The following is a 19,402-nucleotide window of genomic DNA, read 5'->3' as shown; positions in this document are numbered from 1 at the left end:
CCACCAAACAACGGAGTTATTTCTACACATCGACCTGCATCTGGCCAATCCACCACCTCTCATTGTTCATGCCCTTACAAAAATAAATAAAAAATAAGTCAAATAAGCCCGATGGCCAGTCCAGCTATGTTAACCTGCAACCAAATCTGCAGCTCCATACAGCAATGTTACGACTTAGATTACATCTTATAACTCATAACTCTTATGTTAGCTGCCCTCAGTAGCATACTGTCTGAAATATTCCACGGCTGCAATAATTCTTTAAATGTTATTTTTTCCTTGGTATTCTAATTTCGCTGAAGTTTACTAAACTCAACAAACTTAATATTACTTACCGGGACATTTATTCTGTCCTCATTTTCTTTCACCGAAAAATTGTTTCCTGCAGTGACGTCTTTCGTGCTTGGCTCTCCTACCTTTGCTAACGTGATGCACATAGCGCAGAAGCCGATGCTGCATTCACTTACACTCGGATATCTGAGCGTCACCGTGAAAACATAATCGGACATTTGATATTTGATTGAATTTTATTGTTTTGCCTTTGGGGTGGCACCTGGGGTGGCCAGTCTGGTTGGGGGGGTGGCCTGTGCCCCCCCAGGCCACCCCGCTGGACACGCCATTGACCATAGCCAAAGAAAGCTCGTTTATGACCAGCATCATGTAAATAAGCGCTCTGAACGTCAGCCACAAACGAAGCCGAAGAAAACGTTAGCATCATTTCCTGGTTGCTGTGCGACAAGCAACTGTAAAACTCGAAGCTCTGAACGCGGTCCTCTGTCATATAAATCTGCGAGTGGTCTCTGCGTGAGGCGAGCGGCTTTTCCCGGTGAGTGAGAGATTGAGCGTGAGGTCCGGAGAGCGCACAATGAATAAAAAGGGCTCTGAGAAAACACGCCATGTGGTAGCCTGGCTTAACAAAGCGGAGTGGGATCAGGTTCGGGACTACCTTTACTCGATGGACTCCTCTCTGCAGAGGTTTGCGTTAGAGAGGATATCGGCTTGGAGGGCCAGGTGCGCTGATAGTTTTCCCGTGGCCGTGGACTGCACAGCAGACCTCGTGCGCTGCCAGGTGCGGGACCGGTCCGGACAGCTTACCGGAGATGACTTGACCCTGATGTACGGGACGGCCCTGGTAAGATTTTTTAATCTTATCACGGAGCGCCAGCAGGGGAGAAAGGCCCCGCCGCTGAGGCAACTGGCTGGAAACTTGAACATCCCCGAGTGGGTGGTGGATCTGAGGCACGAAATCATGCATGGGACTCTTCCTTCTTTGAAATGGTGCCGAAAGGGATGTAAGGTGGTCCTGGAGTGGCTCCAGCAGGAGTTTTGGTCCAGACAGCTGGGAGGAGGCCCCGATGAGCAGCTCGTTGCCAGGCAGAAAGAAGTGGATGCCTGCAGAAACGCTCGGGAGCTGCTGATCTCTTTTGAGAAGGACCAGTACCAAGCTTTTGATGATGGGTCTCCTGAAGACAAGGGGAAGAGCTTGTGGCAGGCCCCCTTAGCAGACATGAGTTCGTTGCTGGGTGAGATCAAGCAGTTTGCACTGGGGTCCAGGGAGCTGTTGATTGATGTGCTGCTGGAAGACGGTTTTCTTGTTCCTACCATGGAGCAGCTGGAAGCATTAGGCTGTGCAACATCTGACAGTGCCAGTCCCACTGAGCCCAGAGTCCCACAAACCTTCCTGCGCTTTTGGCTGCCCCTGCTAAAGATGCTTAACTCTTCGTCTTTCATTCACCTCTTCCTGGAGAAGCTCTTTGTGGAACTGAAGCTGCTCAGCAAAGAGCCCAACGGTCACAGGTGTTTCTATATTTCTGCATGGATTTCAGAAGTCTTCCTCTGCAACAACAACAAATTTGAATATCATTTTGAGACAAGGTTGCAGAAGAAAGCCAGAATGAAGGACAGGATTTTCATCGACCGCATCAAGCTGAGGTGGCAGCAGCTTCTCTCTGCATGTCTGGATGCCCCCTGCATCAGCACACCTCACCTGATCCAGCTAGTCCTGGATGACATGGAGCATCCCCCCCCTCAGGAAACCAGAGAGAAGCTGTTCCAGCTCTGCTCCATCTACACACAGACAGAGCGCTCAGAGGCCAGCACACCTCTGCAGCAGCAGCAGCCCATATATACTGTGAGTATGCTGCTGGACCAGATGCAACACTCCTCACCGATGGACTCGGAGAGAAGTGAGGAGCGCAAATGGGCAGACGTGCAGGCTGAAAGAGCACTTGCCCTCAGAGGTTCTCCGTGGCAGGTGTGCACTGATAATGTCACATGGAAGAACTATCCCCTTGGTAAAGTTCCTGGACAGTCGGACGACCCGTCGTGCCTCATGGTGGACAATTATTCGATAATGACTGTGTTTGACCAGCCAGTGGAGCTGGAGAGCAGCGCGACACGTAGCAGCATCCCCGGGGCCTCGGCTCCAGCCCGGCCAGCTGAGGGCCTCCTCTGGAGCAACAGCGAGCTCAACAAACTGAAATGTGGACTGAAGCTTTTTTAAGTTACTTGTGTTATTTTTGTTACTTGTGTTATTTTTTGTTTTATGTTAAGCACAAGATTGTTGTTGTTGTTGTCATTCCAGCCTCCGCTGACTCTTGTTGTGCTAGAAGCAGTTTTGAAGCAAAAATACAATATTCAGAAGACAAAATGTTGTGGAATTTTAACCATGAGCACAGTGCAGGTTCAGCAGTTGTGATTGTTTCTGTCCAGTCGAGCTCGTTAACTAAACATGTTGGCAGAAGCAGAAATAAAACTTTCAGAAGACAAAATGTTCTGATTTAAAGAAGGACCAAAGGAAGGAAAGCATAGGTTTTGATTAAGTCTGATAAACTAGAATTATAAGGTATTGTTACATTAAAAGGAGCAAAATGAAATAAAAAGGCTATATCAAAAACAGGTTATAACATAGGAAATGTGAGGTTTTAAAATGAAGTTAGTGTCAGCGTTTTAAGAGAGTGGTAAAATGATGAGTAACGTTGAAGAATATATATAAATACAAGTCTATAAGTCAAGAACATAATTAGGATAAGGCTTTTGATTAAAGAGTCCCAACTATGATAAGTTAGGGAGATGCAGGAAAAGGTGTTTTGTTTCCTTTGCAGAAGATCTCGGCGACCACAGGGGGTGAGGATCCTGGAGGCCCGAAGCCGGATGGACCACAAGAGAGGGTCAGAGCGAGGACACAATGTATTGCGACCTCTGGTGTACCAGAGGTCGAGAGAGGGAGTGTGGAGCAGGGAAATTATTTTACTGCTATTGTTAAATAATCGTCATCGTCACCATTGCATTAATAATATAATCTGCAGCATTGATATTGCATTCAGAGGTTTAAACAGTGTGTGTCTTTCAGAAAGACTAAGTTGCAGAAAGTTTGCATTAATGAAAGCAGAGTCTAAGTTATTCTGAGGAGCAGGTTAGACGAGGCTATTTGATGAGCCTCTGGTCTGGTGGAAGGTCAGAAGTGCAACGGGTGAGATGAGAGAGCATTTGAGGACGACATATACACACACACACTTAGTTAGAGAGAATCATTTATAGGTGAGAGGTTAGTTATGTTTACTCGCAACTGTGAAAGAGGAACAGTTTCTTGTTGTCTCGGCAAGAAAGAGGAAATACCTGGTGTGAATACGTATGAATGGACGGTGACTGGACGGACGAACTGAACTAAGGTTGGACCAACTGGACACTGAGGTAAAGACTGGACTAAGGCTAAGCACATGACTGATGACTGTTCTGTTTTAAGTTCATTTTCATGACATAGATTGGATCATGAGTGGGGAAAACTGAGCATTTTTAGTTTTGTACATTATTTTGACACATGAAATGTGTCAAAATAAAGGGGGGATTTAAGGTTTAAGTTGAAATGGGTTTAGGATCATTTTAGGACTTTTGGGGTGTTTGATGATTTAGATATGGTAAAACTGAGGCAGACATTGTTATTTTCATGTTTAAGTTGAAGGATTAAAATGAACTGAATCCTGGTTAGAAGATAAACTCTTTACACACATAAAGAGCATTTAGATTAAGTAAAGTTAATATAAAGGATAGAGCCCAGAACATGATATCTTGAACCAACTTTGAATAATTAAGGGAACATTAGATGAACACAGTAGATTAGTGAGGTGTACCAGAGAGAGGCTTTTTGTTTTCTATCCTTTACAGGAGAACATTCCAGTAACACAGCGACCACAGGGGTGGCAAGAATCTCCAGTTTCGCAAACAGGTCACATCTGGATTACACGCTGTGGACAGGGCGACCCCGGAGGCAAAGGTGGTGTGGCTGAAGGTGCTCAAACGCAAGTGGAAGGAGCCACGCTGGACTGGTCCATACGAGGTCGTTGCCAGGACAACTACAGCATTCCAACTGAAAGGGAAGGGCGACACCTGGTATCACTGGTCGCAGTGTGCACCAGCACATGAGAGCTTGGTTGAGGAAGAGGCTTCAACCAACACAGGTGTCAACAAACAGAGGCAGAATAAACCCTCTCACCTGTGCAACAGGCCATTCAGTAGTCCACCTGGAAGGCTGAAGAAAGAAGAGCAGCAGCGGAGAAGGTCGTCACGCCATCAGAAAGGGGCAGTGATAAGTTAAAGGCTCCACAAAGAGGGGAGTTTCAGTCCAGAATCTAAAATCTATATAACAAGTCTAGAATACAAAGTTTATATAACATGATGCAAACAACCGAATCAGAGACACGTAATGGGAAGAAACGTATTAAAATGTTCCTTACAACTACATGTGTATTATATGCGATAATAGTAACCATGGCTCTGTTGTCTTTTGTCTGTATTTTGCAAGGCACTCCGGACCCCTTGTCTGAACACGGAGGCCAGTCCAGCCCAGCAGTTCCTGAGACTGTAGGTCCTAAAACAGGATCGCTAGAAAGACAAAAGCGCGAGGGGTCAGGTAAAGGTGATGAATGTCTCAGCAGAAATAATGGCATAGAGTTGAACTATGTTAAAGGGTCTACCAGCTCATTCATGTTAGATTTGTGTGACGTCATTAAATGTACAGGAGCCAGTAGTAGATGGAAAGTGTCAGACAACAGTGGGACCATTTATGCCAAAACAAGATAACTATGCATGTTTTAAGTTCTCTACTGATAATGAAAAGTACAAGGTGGGAGAGATCGATCCAACTTGGTGTGCCGTCACACTTCAGGGACGAACCACCAACAATGTAAGCGGCCCTAGCACGGTAATTGGAACCTGGGCAGGAAGTGGGCTCTATTATTATTGTGGGGAAAATACTCTGTTGGTTCATGTTCCTATAGGAAGCGTAGGGACATGTGCGATGGTGCGATTAGGAGCTCCACTCATGCTGATTGGGAATCAGGTAAAGGCTATTCCACAACGCAACACACGTACTCTAGCCGCCAGACGTCTGAGACATGTTTTGGTCAAAAGAGGGACCCAAGGTACACATGCTTATGATCCTCGCCTGAACTCGCCTAGGGGAGTTCCAGACGAATATAAGCTGGTGAATCCGATAGCTGCAGGATTTGAGAGTATATTCCTTTGGGTAACACCTAATAAGAATGTTGACCGCATTAACTATGTTCATTACAATCTGCTGAGACTTTCTAACCTAACCAGGGACGCCATGATGGGGTTCGCAGAACAATTGGGTCCAAGTTCTCTGATGGGAGTTCAAAATAGGATGGCGCTTGACATGTTATTGGCAGAGAGGGGAGGTGTGTGCTCGATGTTTGGAGATATGTGCTGCACGTATATCCCCAATAATACTGCCCCAGGTGGCTCAGTAACCCGAGCTCTGCAGGGCCTGAAAACTTTGTCTAAAACCATGCATGAGCACTCAGGGGCCTGTTCTTCGTACCGCGCTAAGTGAGTTAGCTGGATGAGATTGTTGACGATTTCGCGTGATCCTGGATCGTTCGGTTCCCCGAAGCCCATCCGGGACTTGCTGTCATAGCAACAGAGCCGTAAGCGTAAACCTGCTGGGGAGCAGGTTTACTTTATGTAAACAGGATTAGATCGCGGCCACGCAGGTATGTCCGCGTCATTCATACGAAAGCAACAGCGATATTCCACCACTGTTTCACCATAAATAAATAACATCAATGTAACTAAAGATAATGCAGCACTTGATCCTTTTATTGATTTCACACAGATACATACAGGTCATTCCCTAAAAAAGGGAAATGTACTATTAACATTCTATTACATGTATGTGATTATTACAGATGTAATTCATATTTCAGAGTAGTAATTGTAAATTACTTCGTGTAATCAAGATGAGAGACCACGGCTATAAAAGCGAAGGTGGATTTGGGAAGTCTGTCGCAGTCATATCCTGTCCGTTTACGCGAGCAACCCATTGCGGAAGGTGCAAGATTGATAAGGAGAGTCCTCAGAATTCAGCGTATATTGCGGGACAGACAGGATCCTTTAGCTCAGCGCGACAGTGTGCTCATAGAGAGATATCGATTTTCCCGTGAGGGTATTATTCACTTAACCAACTTGTTGACGAGGGGGTGCAGGACCACCACCTGTCTTTTTTTTTGCTCTGCCCTTTTCTTGGTTGCTGTTATGAACAAACAAACAGAGTATTCCAGGGTCTCTTTCCAAGAGACGACAAGCAATATAAGTGATAAATATTACCATTCTGTAGAATATTCTTATATTTCACTTTTACTTGTTCCCATGTTCTAGTGGGTCCTGTTGTGGCTCTAATGTGAAAGGGGATATAATATAACATATTATAATATAATATAATGTAATATAATATTGGATAATATGGTGTGATATGATAAATCTACCCTACCGCCTACTGGTGTTGGCCAGAGGGGCCGATGGCGCAATATGGCAGCCTGGCTTCTGTCAGTCTGCCCCAGGGCAGCTGTGGCTACAACCGTAGCTGCCTCCACCAGTGTGTGAATGTGAGAGTGAATGAATAGTGGCATTGTAAAGCGCTTTGGGTGCCTTGAAAAGCGCTATATAAATCCACTCCATTATTATTGTTATTATTGAATTACTTACGAGTTTGATTTGTCAGCAACTTTCTGCCAGCCCTCTCTCCTTGCTTTTGCAGCCTTTGCAGTGTTCCCTTGCGTTTTAATTAAACTCTGAAACTCCTGAAATCCCTCACTCAAGAGTTCTTGCTCTGCTGCCGAAAAATACCGAGCGCGCTCCTTCGACATTTTCGCCGACCAATCAAAGGGTTGCCGATCAATGTTTCTACTATCGATGCGTAGCCCCTGTTGGGCCACCCAGTGATCTCACATTACTTCATCCAGCTATACTAATCGTCAACAACAGGTGTGTTCGGGGAACCGGAATAGCGAGCTCAGAGTTAGCGCGATGATTTGGTCTTGGATGTTTCATTTGATCTTGGATGTAGTAAGCGACGTACGAAGCACAGGGCCCAGGTATTGAAAACCCGCTGGCATCCTGGATGACATCTGTGTTTGGACAATGGTGTGGCTATATCAGTGATGTGCTCATTGGCTGTATTTTTGGGAATATTGGTCATCGCTGGTTGTTGTATCATTCCTTGTGTCAGAGGATTGTTGGTAAAGATAGTGGCGAGGGTTACGAACCCTGGCTGGGTTGAGGGCATCTACCAGATGAACCTGGAACCCATAGAGTGGGGCAGGGAGTGATACAACATGAAGTATGGTGACATTCCTGTGGGAATGTCAAAAGAGGGAATGTTGGGATTCAGAGATTCTTTTATTACTACCATATAATTTGCCTTATGAAGAATGTATTAATAACATGTTTCACAGTATCACTTATCAGTAATATTTCTTACAGGGTTTATATTGCATTGAATATGTCTGTCATCACATTGACCTTTCTATTTTATAGGTTGAGTTCATTTTATACACAATGCATAAATGTGCTTGGTTAAGAGTTGATGTTCCAGTCTAGAAGGTTTTAAGCTTCACTGGTGAGAGTGTCCAGATGATACATGTTGAGGGGAGATGAGAACATAGCAGGTTAATTGCATGCATGCTTACAATACACATAGTCAGGTTTGAGTGAAGGCCTAAGCGTCTTCTACTCCAGTCTGAGACTGGCTGCTAAAGTACTTTACTTAGTGATTAATGACGAGGGTCCAATTATTAGCTCTCAGAAATGCTAAGACCTGAAGTTATTACCTTAAAAGGCAAGTAATGAAGAAAGGAGAAGTTATATGTCAGTTTATAGTTATTAAAAGTATATGTGATGTACCCTTGTTTGCACGAATTGAACTTTTGTCCATCTGTCACCCTGTATTTTTGAACTGTATTGACGTAGGTGTGATATGTTATCCTATAAAACCAGAACCCAGTGTATTTTTGTCAGAGCAACCCATTCTGTATGCTGACGGCTGGTTGTTCTCCTGTGATAATAAAACTCATCGTTTGATTGCACTTTTCCGGAGCCTCCGTTGTTTTTTGTCTGGTCTGAAGTTGATCGATTTCGCAACAGTATGCACAAATATGACCCAAGATGGGACTCGCCAACCTGGATTGACTCAATAGGAGTTCCCAGGGGAGTTCCAGATGAGTATAAGTTAGTTAATCAGATAGCGGCCGGCTTTGAAAGTGTGTTTCTATGGATAACTCCGAATAAAAATGTCGATCGCATTAACTATGTCCATTATAATGTGTTGAGACTCTCTAATCTCCCTAGGGACGCGGTAGAAGGCCTTGCGGAACAATTAGGCCCGACGTCGTTAATGGGAATCCAGAATCGAATGGCCCTGGACATGTTGTTGGCTGAGAAAGGTGGTGTCTGTGCCATGTTTGGGGACATGTGTTGCACGTTCATACCCAACAATACTGCACCAGACGGTACGGTTACTAGGGCGCTTGAGAGTCTGAAAATGTTATCTAAAACCATGCATGAGCAATCAGGTGTGAACACTGGACCGGGAGACTGGTTCACGTCTGTCTTTGGGCAATGGAAGAGTGTTGTTATGTCTGCCATGTTTTCTTTTGTTGTTTTTCTTGTCATATTGATGATTGGATGTTGTCTCATCCCTCTGGTCCGGCGGCTTTTAGTAAAGATGCTGGAGAGAGCCCTGAGCTCAGGCTCAGCAGGTTCAGCTGCGCCGGAGTCCATGATGCCTTTGAGGGAGATTGTAGGCTGGACGGAGGAGTGAGACAAATCCTGGTGTAAGTTGGGCTCGCAAGCGAGCCCAAGAGGAGGAGTTGTCAAGAAAAACATGTAATTTCACTGCCATTATTTCATTATTATTTCATTAGTCTGCATCACTTAGTATCAGTTGATCATCACCATTATCATGTATCATTTATCATTTAGTAAATCTGCTTAATCTTGTATTCCAGAGCACGCAGAATAAGACACATTCCTCTGTAATATTCTATTATGCAAAAACCACCAGCATCTCTGTGGCTCCAGGCGGCCCAAAGTAAAGTCAGATGAGGACAGCGACCTTTTGTTGGCCTGGACAGACAATCTCACAAACTGCACACTCGGACACACAATTGTTTAGACCAGATGTTTTCCCTCATCCATATCTGGGAACATAAAGCCTGAGAAAGTGTTAGGTTTCTGAGAAGCTGAGTTCTAGGAAATGTTCTGACGTCATATTAGGCTATAAAGCTTTCTGTAACGAGCAGAGAAGATCGAAGACCGGCTTCCCACACTGTATAACTGTGTGTGTTTAATAAATCACTTTTTGGACACTTCTGGGGACTCTGTCTGTGCTTATTTTTCCTTCCAAATAAAAAGAACCTTTACAAAAGAACTGTGCATTTCGTGTTGTTAAGACTGTTTCATCTGGGACCATTTTGCAATCTAACGCAAGCTTAATTAAGGATTCTGTTTGTTTTATTCCTTCTAAGCCCAAATGAATTTCTTGTGAATCTGTCTACTGTGAGCCTGGTGATTTTGTTACTGATGCCTGACTGCCAACTGTATAAAACAAAAAACTACACACAATATTCGAAGCACATAGCGCACAGTCGTAAATTCACCCTAATTTTGGTATGATCTGAGCTCAGGCACTGGGTGACTGAGCATAGCACTTACGCATGTGAGCGAGGGGGGAGAAACTGCTGCAGGAGAAGCGTAGACAGGCAGACAGAGGAGAGCTTAAGTTTGACCAGGTACCAAAGCAAATCATTCATACTGTACAAATAATGTAAATATGACGGTGTATCACAAAAGATTGATATCAAACTGATCACTTGACCCATATTACGTTACTTGCTCTTGGAGTGAATCAACAAATGGGGAAATGAAAATCCGAACAACAACAATGATGTTTTTTTAGAGAGTCTTAGCTTACATGTGTGTTTATTTCATATTTTCAGTTGTTTCCCTCCACGGCTAAACAAAGCACTGTAATCGGTTTCAGTTATGTACTGATGAACACAACAATTGACATAAGTGGCTTCTTTCAAAGAAAAAACTCAGGTAGATTTTATTTTATATATTATGCTTTGTATGTTGTTCAGTATATTTCTATGCAAAACAAGAGGAATTTCAATACACAGCAGTATATTCACAGCTGAAACCAGATATTTACATACACTTTAGGGAAAAAACATAAAAACATTTTTTTTTTCTGTTAAACATCAATTTAGAGTGAACTTGCAACTAGAAGATCACTGGCTGCTCTCTGCCCAGCATGGAGGTCACTGCAAACTCTCGGTACCTCAGCAGAGCTGGCAATATCATCAAGGACTACTCTCACCCCAGCAACCAACTGTTTGAACTATTACCGTCAGGCCGACGGTACAGGTCACATAAAACCAGGACAAACAGATTCAGGGATAGCTTCTTTCCCAGAGCTATCACCGTAGTAAATAAGAACAAAAACAATTGAACCTATTCCATACCGTCACTGTCATTATATTATGCTGCTATTCATACTGTCATTATATTAATGCTGCTATCCTGTATATATTGTACAAACTATTGTTTGAGTACTTACGATTGTTTTTTTGTACTTTTTATATTTTACATTTATATTTATTATTGAAACTTGCACCAAGGGAGTGGCACTCCAATTTCGTTGTACTCTGTACAATGACAATAAAGGCTATTCTAACTTGTTTTGTTTTAGATAAATAAATATTGAAATATCTTTTGAATTAGTTAAATGTCAGAATATATATAGAGAGAGAGCTGTCTATTATTTATCACTTTCATCAAATTTAGGAGTACATATACACTAAGTTTATTGTTAATTAAGAAGAAAACTGCAGATGATTGCATTCTGATCTTAAGCAGCCTCTGATAGGTTAGTAGAGTCGGATTTTTTAGTAGAGTCCTCTGTCCTCTGCTGGATGTGTTGGAGAACACTTTCAGCCCTCTGAGGACTGCATACCACTGCCTGAGCCAAGCCAATGTGCCACTAAGCTCCAGCCAGTGTCCACACTGCCAGAGGTCTCCACACATGCTGGTTCGGTGTCTGTCTCCGCTGAAGGGTCAGAGGAACCCGTTTGAGCTGTCTGTCTCGGCTGGAGGGCCCAAGGGGCCCATTCAGCCACCTGTCTATGCTGAAGGGTCAGAGACCTGTTCGGCCTCCTGTCTCCTTTATAGTCGAAAAAGATGTGCTCCTGGTGCACTGGCCATTGCTGCTACTCAAATCGAGCGTGGACCTGGACCTCCAGCAGGCCCCGGGGACCTACGTCACACCTTGCTCTTGTCTCCCTTACAGCTGAAAAAGGTCCATGCTTGTGCCCTGGCCCTTCTGAAATTCCCTCTCCATTTAGCCGAGGCAGTGAGTCGGCCTCCTGTCTCCCTTACGGTCGAAAAAGATGTGCTCCTGGGCGCACTGGCCCTGCTGCTACTCACATCGGGCATGGCCCTTGCCCTCCAGCAGGCCCCGGGGACCCACATCCTCCCCTGCTCTACTCCCCCACTAGCTTCTTCTCCTGCAGTTACCCTCCACCACATATCCAGCACATATCCAGCTAACCCTAACCCACTACAATTCGTCCTGATTGTAGCACAAGTGGAACCAATAAGCAGGATTCATTGGCAAGCAGACAACCAGTTCCAACTACTGGGAAGAACCAGTGCGATGCATTTTGTGGTACGCGTCGTGGTAGCTCCTGCTAGGATTTAGGACAGACCTGAGGCTGATGAGAAGGATCTGGGTGTTGCAGGGCCGTCCTGGCTGACACGGCGCTGCGTGAAGCTCTGGGATGCTGCCTCTGGACTGGCACACTGGGGTGGTGGTTCCCCTGTTTAAAGACCTAGACCTGAGCGTGTGCTCCAACTGTCACACTCCTCAGCCTCCTCTATGCCAGGGTGTGTCTGTCAGTCAGGCCTCTGATTCAGGAGGAAGCAGTTTGTGTCCTGGTCATGATCACTGGAGCAGCTTGTTATCCTCTCGACTGCAGGGTCTGTGGGAGTTTGCACAACCAGTCTACATGTGGTTTGTGAGGCTTCTACTTTTGTAGGATCTTCATCTTACAGTACAAAGAGCCTTTGCTGCAGCTGTTGTTGTGTTTTGGCGCCTCATGGATAACTTTTCATGTCATTTGAGTTTCAGGCTTGTTGGTGTTGCTGAGCTGTGTGCATCGTCTGCGTGGGTGTCAGCATAATGGGGCTCATATTAAAATGACTTTACAGTCACAGAGAAAAACTTTAAAACACAAAATCAACACTTTGAACCATCGTGGAAACTACGTGTCCTTACTTGTCATCAAATGATGAGTGTGCGTCCTCACCAGGTGTCACAATCATGTGTATCAAAACGTGTGTAACTGTTAAACAGCAAAATGTGTTAAAGCTGAAAGTCTGACTGTTCAAAGGTGAAACTACAAACACTTGTACATATACAGCTCCCTCCATAATGGCCTGAGGAAAACCAAAGACCTGATGTGATTTCATGTTTTCTTTGTTTCACAGTTTAAAAGTTTGTGGTTCTGTTCTCAGACCTTTGTCACTCACATGTTGTGCATCAGCTGTTTATGTCACTGTGCAGCCAAACTAACTCCCCTCATGTGTTTCCTTTGCAGCTGCTCCTCTGGATAGCATTGAGTCCCTGGCTGCCTACTACGTGAGCTGCGTCAGGCAGGTGCAGCCGGACGGCCCGTACAGAGTCGCTGGATATTCTTCTGGTGCCTGTGTAGCATTTGAAATGTGCTCTCAGCTGCAGACCCAGAATCAGCCTGTGGAGTTCCTGTTTCTCTTTGATGGCTCACATTCATATGTGGCAGCGTACACACAGGTCAGAGAAACACTCGCGCATCTTTATTTCATGTATATGCTGTATAGCGTGTGTGATGTTGGTTTTGAAGGATGAGCTCTGGTCACATGATCTGCATGTGAACAGGTTTAACTGTGTTTTTGACTTGCAGAGCTACAGAGCCAAGCTAACACCCGGCAACGAGTCTGAGGCTGAGACTGAAGCCTTGTGTGCCTTCATCCAGCAGTTCACTGGCATTGAATACAACAAGGTATACTGTCTCTGACCCACAGGTTCACACACAAGTATTCCTTTATGTGGCATCAGCGTTAAAGGCCACACAACCTGAGCTTTTGCCTCACGGCGCCTGTAAGGTAAAGATGGTGACTGTAACACAGTCTGGAGCTGCTGTTCCAGCACAGTCTGTGTGTGGTGCAGGTTTGACTCAACAATGATGTGATGTTTGGAGCTGTTATGGAGACTAAAGTAAAACATGCGGTTAAATCAAACCTTCGTACAGTTTCTCACTGAAAGCTGACATTTGTAACTCCTGAATATCAAAACATCTTCATTTTGCATTTTCATATACATAAGATCTGTGATGTTCATTAATTATGTGTCACTTACTTTTCTGAAAACAACAATATCTCCGCGAGCACGCGGTAACGTTTGCTATGAACTTACAGTCGTCTCCATGGTTACATCCTACAGCTTTTGGAGACTCTGCTCCCGCTGTCAGACCTGAATGCACGCGTCAGTGTGGCCGTGGACCTAATCACCTCCGCTCACAAGGACATCGACCGAGACTCACTGCACTTTGCAGCCTCCGCCTTCTACTACAAGCTAAAGGCTGCTGATGCATATGTACCTACTGCAAAATACCACGGCAGCGTGAAGCTGCTGCGCGCCGAAACCAGCAGCGAATATGAGCAAAACCTGGGAGCTGACTATAAGCTCAGCGAGGTACCGATGCACATTTACATCAGTCTGTAGTACTTATCTTCACTGTGCGTGTGTGCGCTTGTGTGTGTTTCTATAAACTCTGTCTGAGCCTTCCAATGTTCAAACTGTGTACTGCGTCTTTCTTCAGGTCTGTGATGGCGAGGTGTCGGTCCACGTCATCAAGGGAGATCACCACACTTTCCTAGAAGGCGCGGGGGCGGAGTCTATCAAGAACATCATTCATAACTCGCTGGCTGAGCGAGCTGTCAAACCAAGGGAGGGTTAAACATCCACCGTCTCTTCACCCTAATTCCTCAGCTTTCCCCAAACTAGACTGTAAATGTGTCGTTATAGGAAGTGTTTGCACTGCTTATGTTTACACGCTACTGTTATCCTAATATCCCAAATGTTAATGGTTAGTGAACCAGTCGACATCCCATCATCTCACAGCTCCATCGATTCCAACTGCAAGTTTTGTTTTTTGTTGCCATATGTTGTTGTTTGCAGAAGTTCATCCCACAACAAAATAACGTGGTTAAAAAATTAATGTAACAAAGTAACAAACACTGACACATTGATTGAATCCTGAATTACATAACATCACTCAAATTGGTGTTTCTGCTCATGCAGACATCAGTAGACAGGCAAACGCGCTGCGACCAGCCTGATGAGCGACTGTGGAGGGAGGGCTGACCCTGCAGCCGTGTTTCTGCACACTAACTACTCGTAACACAAGTTGGAGGCATTTCTTTATTTTGTGATATTTGTTTACTTTTCAGTCATGTGACCACACAGTCATCAGTTACAGTGGCAACCAGCAAATGTTTACGTTGTCAATAAGTTCACAACAAATTAAGTGTTTCATAAACTGTGTTTTAACAATGACACTCGTGTTACTGTAATTTACAGACCAGTTATTTCACTAATTCAGAAGAAAAACTGCTTCTCTTCATGATGGACTGTGTCAAACACACGCTGTTGTTCTGACAGACGCCTGTGACAGAGGCGTCGCTAAGGACCAAATGTGTCTCTTCAGAGGTTAATCAGAGATGTGAATGATCACTGTAACAGTGAGATCATATTTACTGATGTAACCTCTGAGAAACTGTTTCCTTTTAAAGGCTTTGGTCCAGAGATCTAAAACCTCAGCAAATAATCCAAACCTGAGTACAACAGCTGGCCTGAGACCTGTGATTGGGTCAGTGAAGGAAGCTGCTGATTGGAGATGAATGTGCTGAGGAGTCACAGTACGATGGACGTGACAATAAAGGCCTCTGTGTTTTATTGTAACATTTCTGTTATGTTTTGTAGGACTAATAAGGGCCTCAACAGTCGCTCAGTGTTTTCCTTCATTGTAACGAGCCTGTCCCGTTGGATCTATGATTCCTGTGCTTTTGTTGTCGTTACTATTTCTGATCATTTATCTTGTAAATATAGTTTTTGGGTTTTGTTTTTTAGAGGATGGGTCAGTTTATCAGGGACTGAAACACAAATCCTGTTGGCCCAGAAAATTCTTAGTCGCTGTTGGCGCCACCCGACCGTTTAGTTCAGACCATTAAAGTAACGACTGGTTCTATATGACACTTTTCTACATGCAACAAAGGTGGTGATGGAAGGAGGAGAACAAACTTTTTTGTCTGTATTTAATAGCACAATGAAGACCAGACAGCAAAGCAGGGAGGGAGAAATAAAGGGCCTCAGGTCAGAGTTGAACCCGGCCGCAGCATTTACCCCATGACCAGGTGACGTGGTCACCCGCCCGACCCTTACGCACAGCAGTATTTCACTTCAGCTACCAGGAGTATGTGGGTCGAGCATGCAGACTGAACTTTAGCTGCATGTTAGAAAGCCGAGTTTATGAATGAAGGCTAGAACAAATGTCCCGGCTGAAGGAGGAGGGGCTGCAGAGGTGTATAAACACAGGTGGGCGGGGCAGGGCTAGTGTGCAGGATGACTCAGTGACCTACACTGACCCGTGTTGGTGAACATTTTGTTAAAGTTAAATGTTTTCAAGCTGACAAGTAAATTATCCAGCGAGCTAAGTTGAGCTGACCGACGTGCAGTAAGGTTTTCATGCTCTTCACTAACAGCTGATCGCTGAGAATATATCAACAGTAATAATGTCCTGTAATTCCCACGGCTCTGTATGTCACACCTGCGTATGCTTCCCCATCACATTCATCACCTGTTCCTCTGGTGTCTCTGATTGGAGCACGCAGGTGTGTGGAGCAGAGTGAAATCACACACCTAATGCTGTTTTATTCAACCTGGATCTTGGAAGTTTTGATTAACATCAGTGTCAAACATGAACTAACTCTTTGTCCCCTTCAACATTACATGTTGTTTTTTGAAGTAACAGGTTCAGTGATCTTAAAAGGCTGCGGTAACGTGTCGCTGATAAAACACTGAGTCATTTTCAAATTATTCACTTTAGTTCAATTCAGCTTTATTGTTTTATGTGAAAGTCTCCATCCTGTGTCCTTCACTTATCTTTATCCCAGGTGTGAATTGTTCACAGGACTTAAAAGAAGGACGTGTCTGTGGAAAAGGCTCCGGCCAACCTAAACTCCTCCCTCATCAGGACACAGAAGAGCCGCTGAGGCAGCGCCTTGGAGTACGCTGCTGGTCGCGGCACACAGGTGCGCAACAAGATCTCCCGGCCTGCTGGAGGAGGGAAGTCTGGTACTCTGCTGCTTCCCCCAGTTTGCTTCTTGTCAGATCCCAAGTCCTCATCGACGGGCGCCAGAAGGGCAGCCTAAAAGGGCAAAGGTCAAATGTTAGCAAACAGCAACCGATTCTGAAGAAATGTGCTGTGTGATATTCAGAAGTACTGTAACCCGAGTCTCCCACAGAGACCTGATCCAGACTACAGCTCACAAACACAGCTCCTCTACTAACACCTCACTGCAGCTGCACGCTGCTGATCCTGTCTGTGATTAGAAATGATTTCAATAAAGTAAAACAGAGGCTCGTTTTCTATGAGCGTAAACAGGGATCTCTTTTTCAGTCTCAGTGTAACAAACGTGTTTACTGAATAAGTCTTTCAGTAAAAATGTTTTTGTTAATTCAGTAAAATCTGCAAAGATGACTTGTACTGTTGGCAGCAACAAACAGAGACAACAGAGTGTGGGACAGACAGGAAGTCAGGACACGTCTATGTGCTTCACAGTGGGACTAGAACATGAACATTTCTACACACACCACAGGCAGCAACTGTGCAAACCTCCACGTCACCAAAAACACCCTGCAGGTCCCATCAGAGCAACGGCAGAGAAAACAGATGAAAGGTCTGTTAGAGAGAAAAACGCTTCGCTGCTTTCTTACCTGTATGACACCAAAAGGGTTTTGTTTTTTTAATAATAAAGGCTTCATGTTTTACAGTTAAAGGTAAAGCTCATGCAAACATGCAGGCTTATTTGTCTGATCAATGCAAAAGTTCAAACATGTCTCTTTCAAGCCTCATTATCAGCTGAGATCATAGTAAAGACACAGACAGGATCCTGATCCATCTGTTCTTTATATAATTACTGTTTTTACTGTAATGTAGAATATCATGGACATAATACACAGACTGCAGCCTAAATACTGCTAAAAACAGCTCTTTTTATTTTTAAGGTTTCACGTATTAACCTTTTATTATAAAAGTCACCTGATCCTTAGCAGGTGTGTATACAGAAATACACCAGGTCATTATTTAAGCAAAGCGAAGCCAAACTGCTCCTGTGTGACAGATGAAGTCCACCTTTAAACAGCATTTAGATGCTGCTAATGAAACTCGATTAGTGGCAGCACTGGTCTGTGGGCTGGGGACACTGGTGCCACCAGTACAGCGCGCACTTTTCACAGCGCCACCATGTGGACCAAACTGTATTCTGGGTCAAACCTGATGTTTTATCATTTACACTGAACAAAAATATAAACGCAACACTTTTGCTTTTGCTCCTGTTTTCCATGAGCTGAACTCAGAGATATGAAACATTTTCTACAAACACAAAAGACCCGACACTCGCAAGCAATGTTCCCTCTAAGCTGCGCGCGTACACAATTGCGCACTGCTGGCACGGTCTCTGCACAGAAAATCTGCGTTGCGCGCACCAAAAAAAAAAAAAAAAAAAAAAAAAAAAAAAAATTCACCTGAATTGAAATTAAAATGAAAACTTTAACAATCCTGTTTTGCAGTGTTAGTCAGTGACTGGCTGCTCCCGTATAGGATTAGAACGAGGCCACCTTATCCCGTAGTCCAGCCAATCACGCGATTCACATTCGTATATACGCAGCTAATCAACGTCGCTGTCAGGCTCTGACGCGTCCTTATGCGCCGACACCGGTGTTTTAGCAAAGCGGCTGATGTAGAGTGAAGCCACGTTAATGACAACGTGTACAACCATTGGAGATGTGAGCAGGACCGACGGAACAACTGACGGGAAAAGTGTGGACTTTATACCAGTTTTTAAATTGTGTTGATCGGCCGCGTACAACCAGAGTTATGATAAAAATATCTGCAATGTTTGGTTTTCTTCCTGAATACTGTCGTTGTTTATATTTACTGCGGGAAGAAACGGTGAAAACGCCGTTTTATAAGGAAAACGCTCGAAAGCCTGTGAGCAAAAACAACACCCCACCACCCTTTCCTATTGGTGGAAAAATGTACCATGTGGACCAATCAAAAATTATATGGCAAGGGTTAGAAACGGGAGGAAGTTTTAGGAGTGACGGCGGTGCTTGGAGATGTGAGAGATTTGCGACGTTTAGCGCAAATCTTATGTAGTGAGTGTGTAGTGTAGTCAGCAGTTTTGTTGTGTGTGTCAGAACAATGAGGCGACTGCTGAATGTTACAGGTGTTACAGCAGTGATACATCTGCTGTTGTCCTGCAGGTATCAGGCTGTTGTTCTCCTTCATCTCATAGTGGACACAAATTATTTTTTGGAGTGGCACAAATAATTTGTGTGGCATCAGATTTGATGCAGAACAGCTGATTGTTCTGTAAATAGTTTGAAATGTTTAATTAAAAAACGCCTTGGCTACATTTTTAGGTAAACAGCTGCAAAAAACTTTGTTTGCATAACTCGGTTACTTTTTTGAAGAAGTAACTATATAATTAATTGCCCAACATTGGTCATTATATCCTGTATTTTGCAGACAGAGTTACAGACTCTCTCCCAGACCACAGACTCATAATACAAGTCAGAGCTTTATTAAAAAAAAAAGAAAGAAAGAAAGTTGTGTTTTCAAAATTAGAGTTATTTTTACTTCCAATAGTGTTAACATACTGCACAGGTCAGGAACAAGATTTTTTGTTACATTTTCATTGTAAGTGGGCTGAAGCAGTTAATTAA

The 19,402-nt window shown here is 44.1% G+C and overlaps 2 protein-coding genes across 2 annotated transcripts; both read left to right on the top strand.

Annotated features, from left to right (window-relative positions):
- Window positions 1–318: 318 nt before the first annotated feature.
- On the top strand, window positions 319–6,781 carry LOC146656954 (ribosomal biogenesis protein LAS1L-like). Its single transcript, XM_085424737.1, has one exon. The coding sequence runs from the start codon at window positions 866–868 to the stop codon at window positions 2,501–2,503; it is 1,638 nt and encodes a 545-aa protein (XP_085280863.1). The 5' UTR covers window positions 319–865; the 3' UTR covers window positions 2,504–6,781.
- A 6,250-nt stretch (window positions 6,782–13,031) lies between these two features.
- Window positions 13,032–15,399, top strand: LOC146656953 (fatty acid synthase-like). The gene is made up of 4 exons (XM_085424735.1): window positions 13,032–13,165; window positions 13,296–13,394; window positions 13,835–14,086; window positions 14,214–15,399. The coding sequence occupies exons 1-4, from the start codon at window positions 13,076–13,078 to the stop codon at window positions 14,349–14,351; spliced, it is 579 nt and encodes a 192-aa protein (XP_085280861.1). The 5' UTR covers window positions 13,032–13,075; the 3' UTR covers window positions 14,352–15,399.
- The last annotated feature ends 4,003 nt before the right edge of the window (window positions 15,400–19,402 follow it).

The sequence above is a fragment of the Rhamphochromis longiceps genome, linkage group LG12 (genome assembly GCF_057381845.1).
Source record: "Rhamphochromis longiceps isolate RC_006_pf linkage group LG12, R_longiceps_female_GT1.1, whole genome shotgun sequence".
NCBI lineage: Eukaryota > Metazoa > Chordata > Actinopteri > Cichliformes > Cichlidae > Rhamphochromis > Rhamphochromis longiceps.
This window is presented reverse-complemented; position numbering and strand designations above follow the sequence as displayed.

Excerpts from the sequence above, each read along its gene's own strand:
- LOC146656954 (XM_085424737.1), top strand. The coding sequence starts at position 866 with ATGAATAAAAAGGGCTCTGAGAAAACACGCCATGTGGTAGCCTGGCTT.
- LOC146656953 (XM_085424735.1), top strand. The coding sequence starts at position 13,076 with ATGTGCTCTCAGCTGCAGACCCAGAATCAGCCTGTGGAGTTCCTGTTT. Across the intron at positions 13,166-13,295 it reads ATGTGGCAGCGTACACACAG|AGCTACAGAGCCAAGCTAAC; the intron begins GTCAGAGAAACA and ends TTTGACTTGCAG. Across the intron at positions 13,395-13,834 it reads CTGGCATTGAATACAACAAG|CTTTTGGAGACTCTGCTCCC; the intron begins GTATACTGTCTC and ends TACATCCTACAG.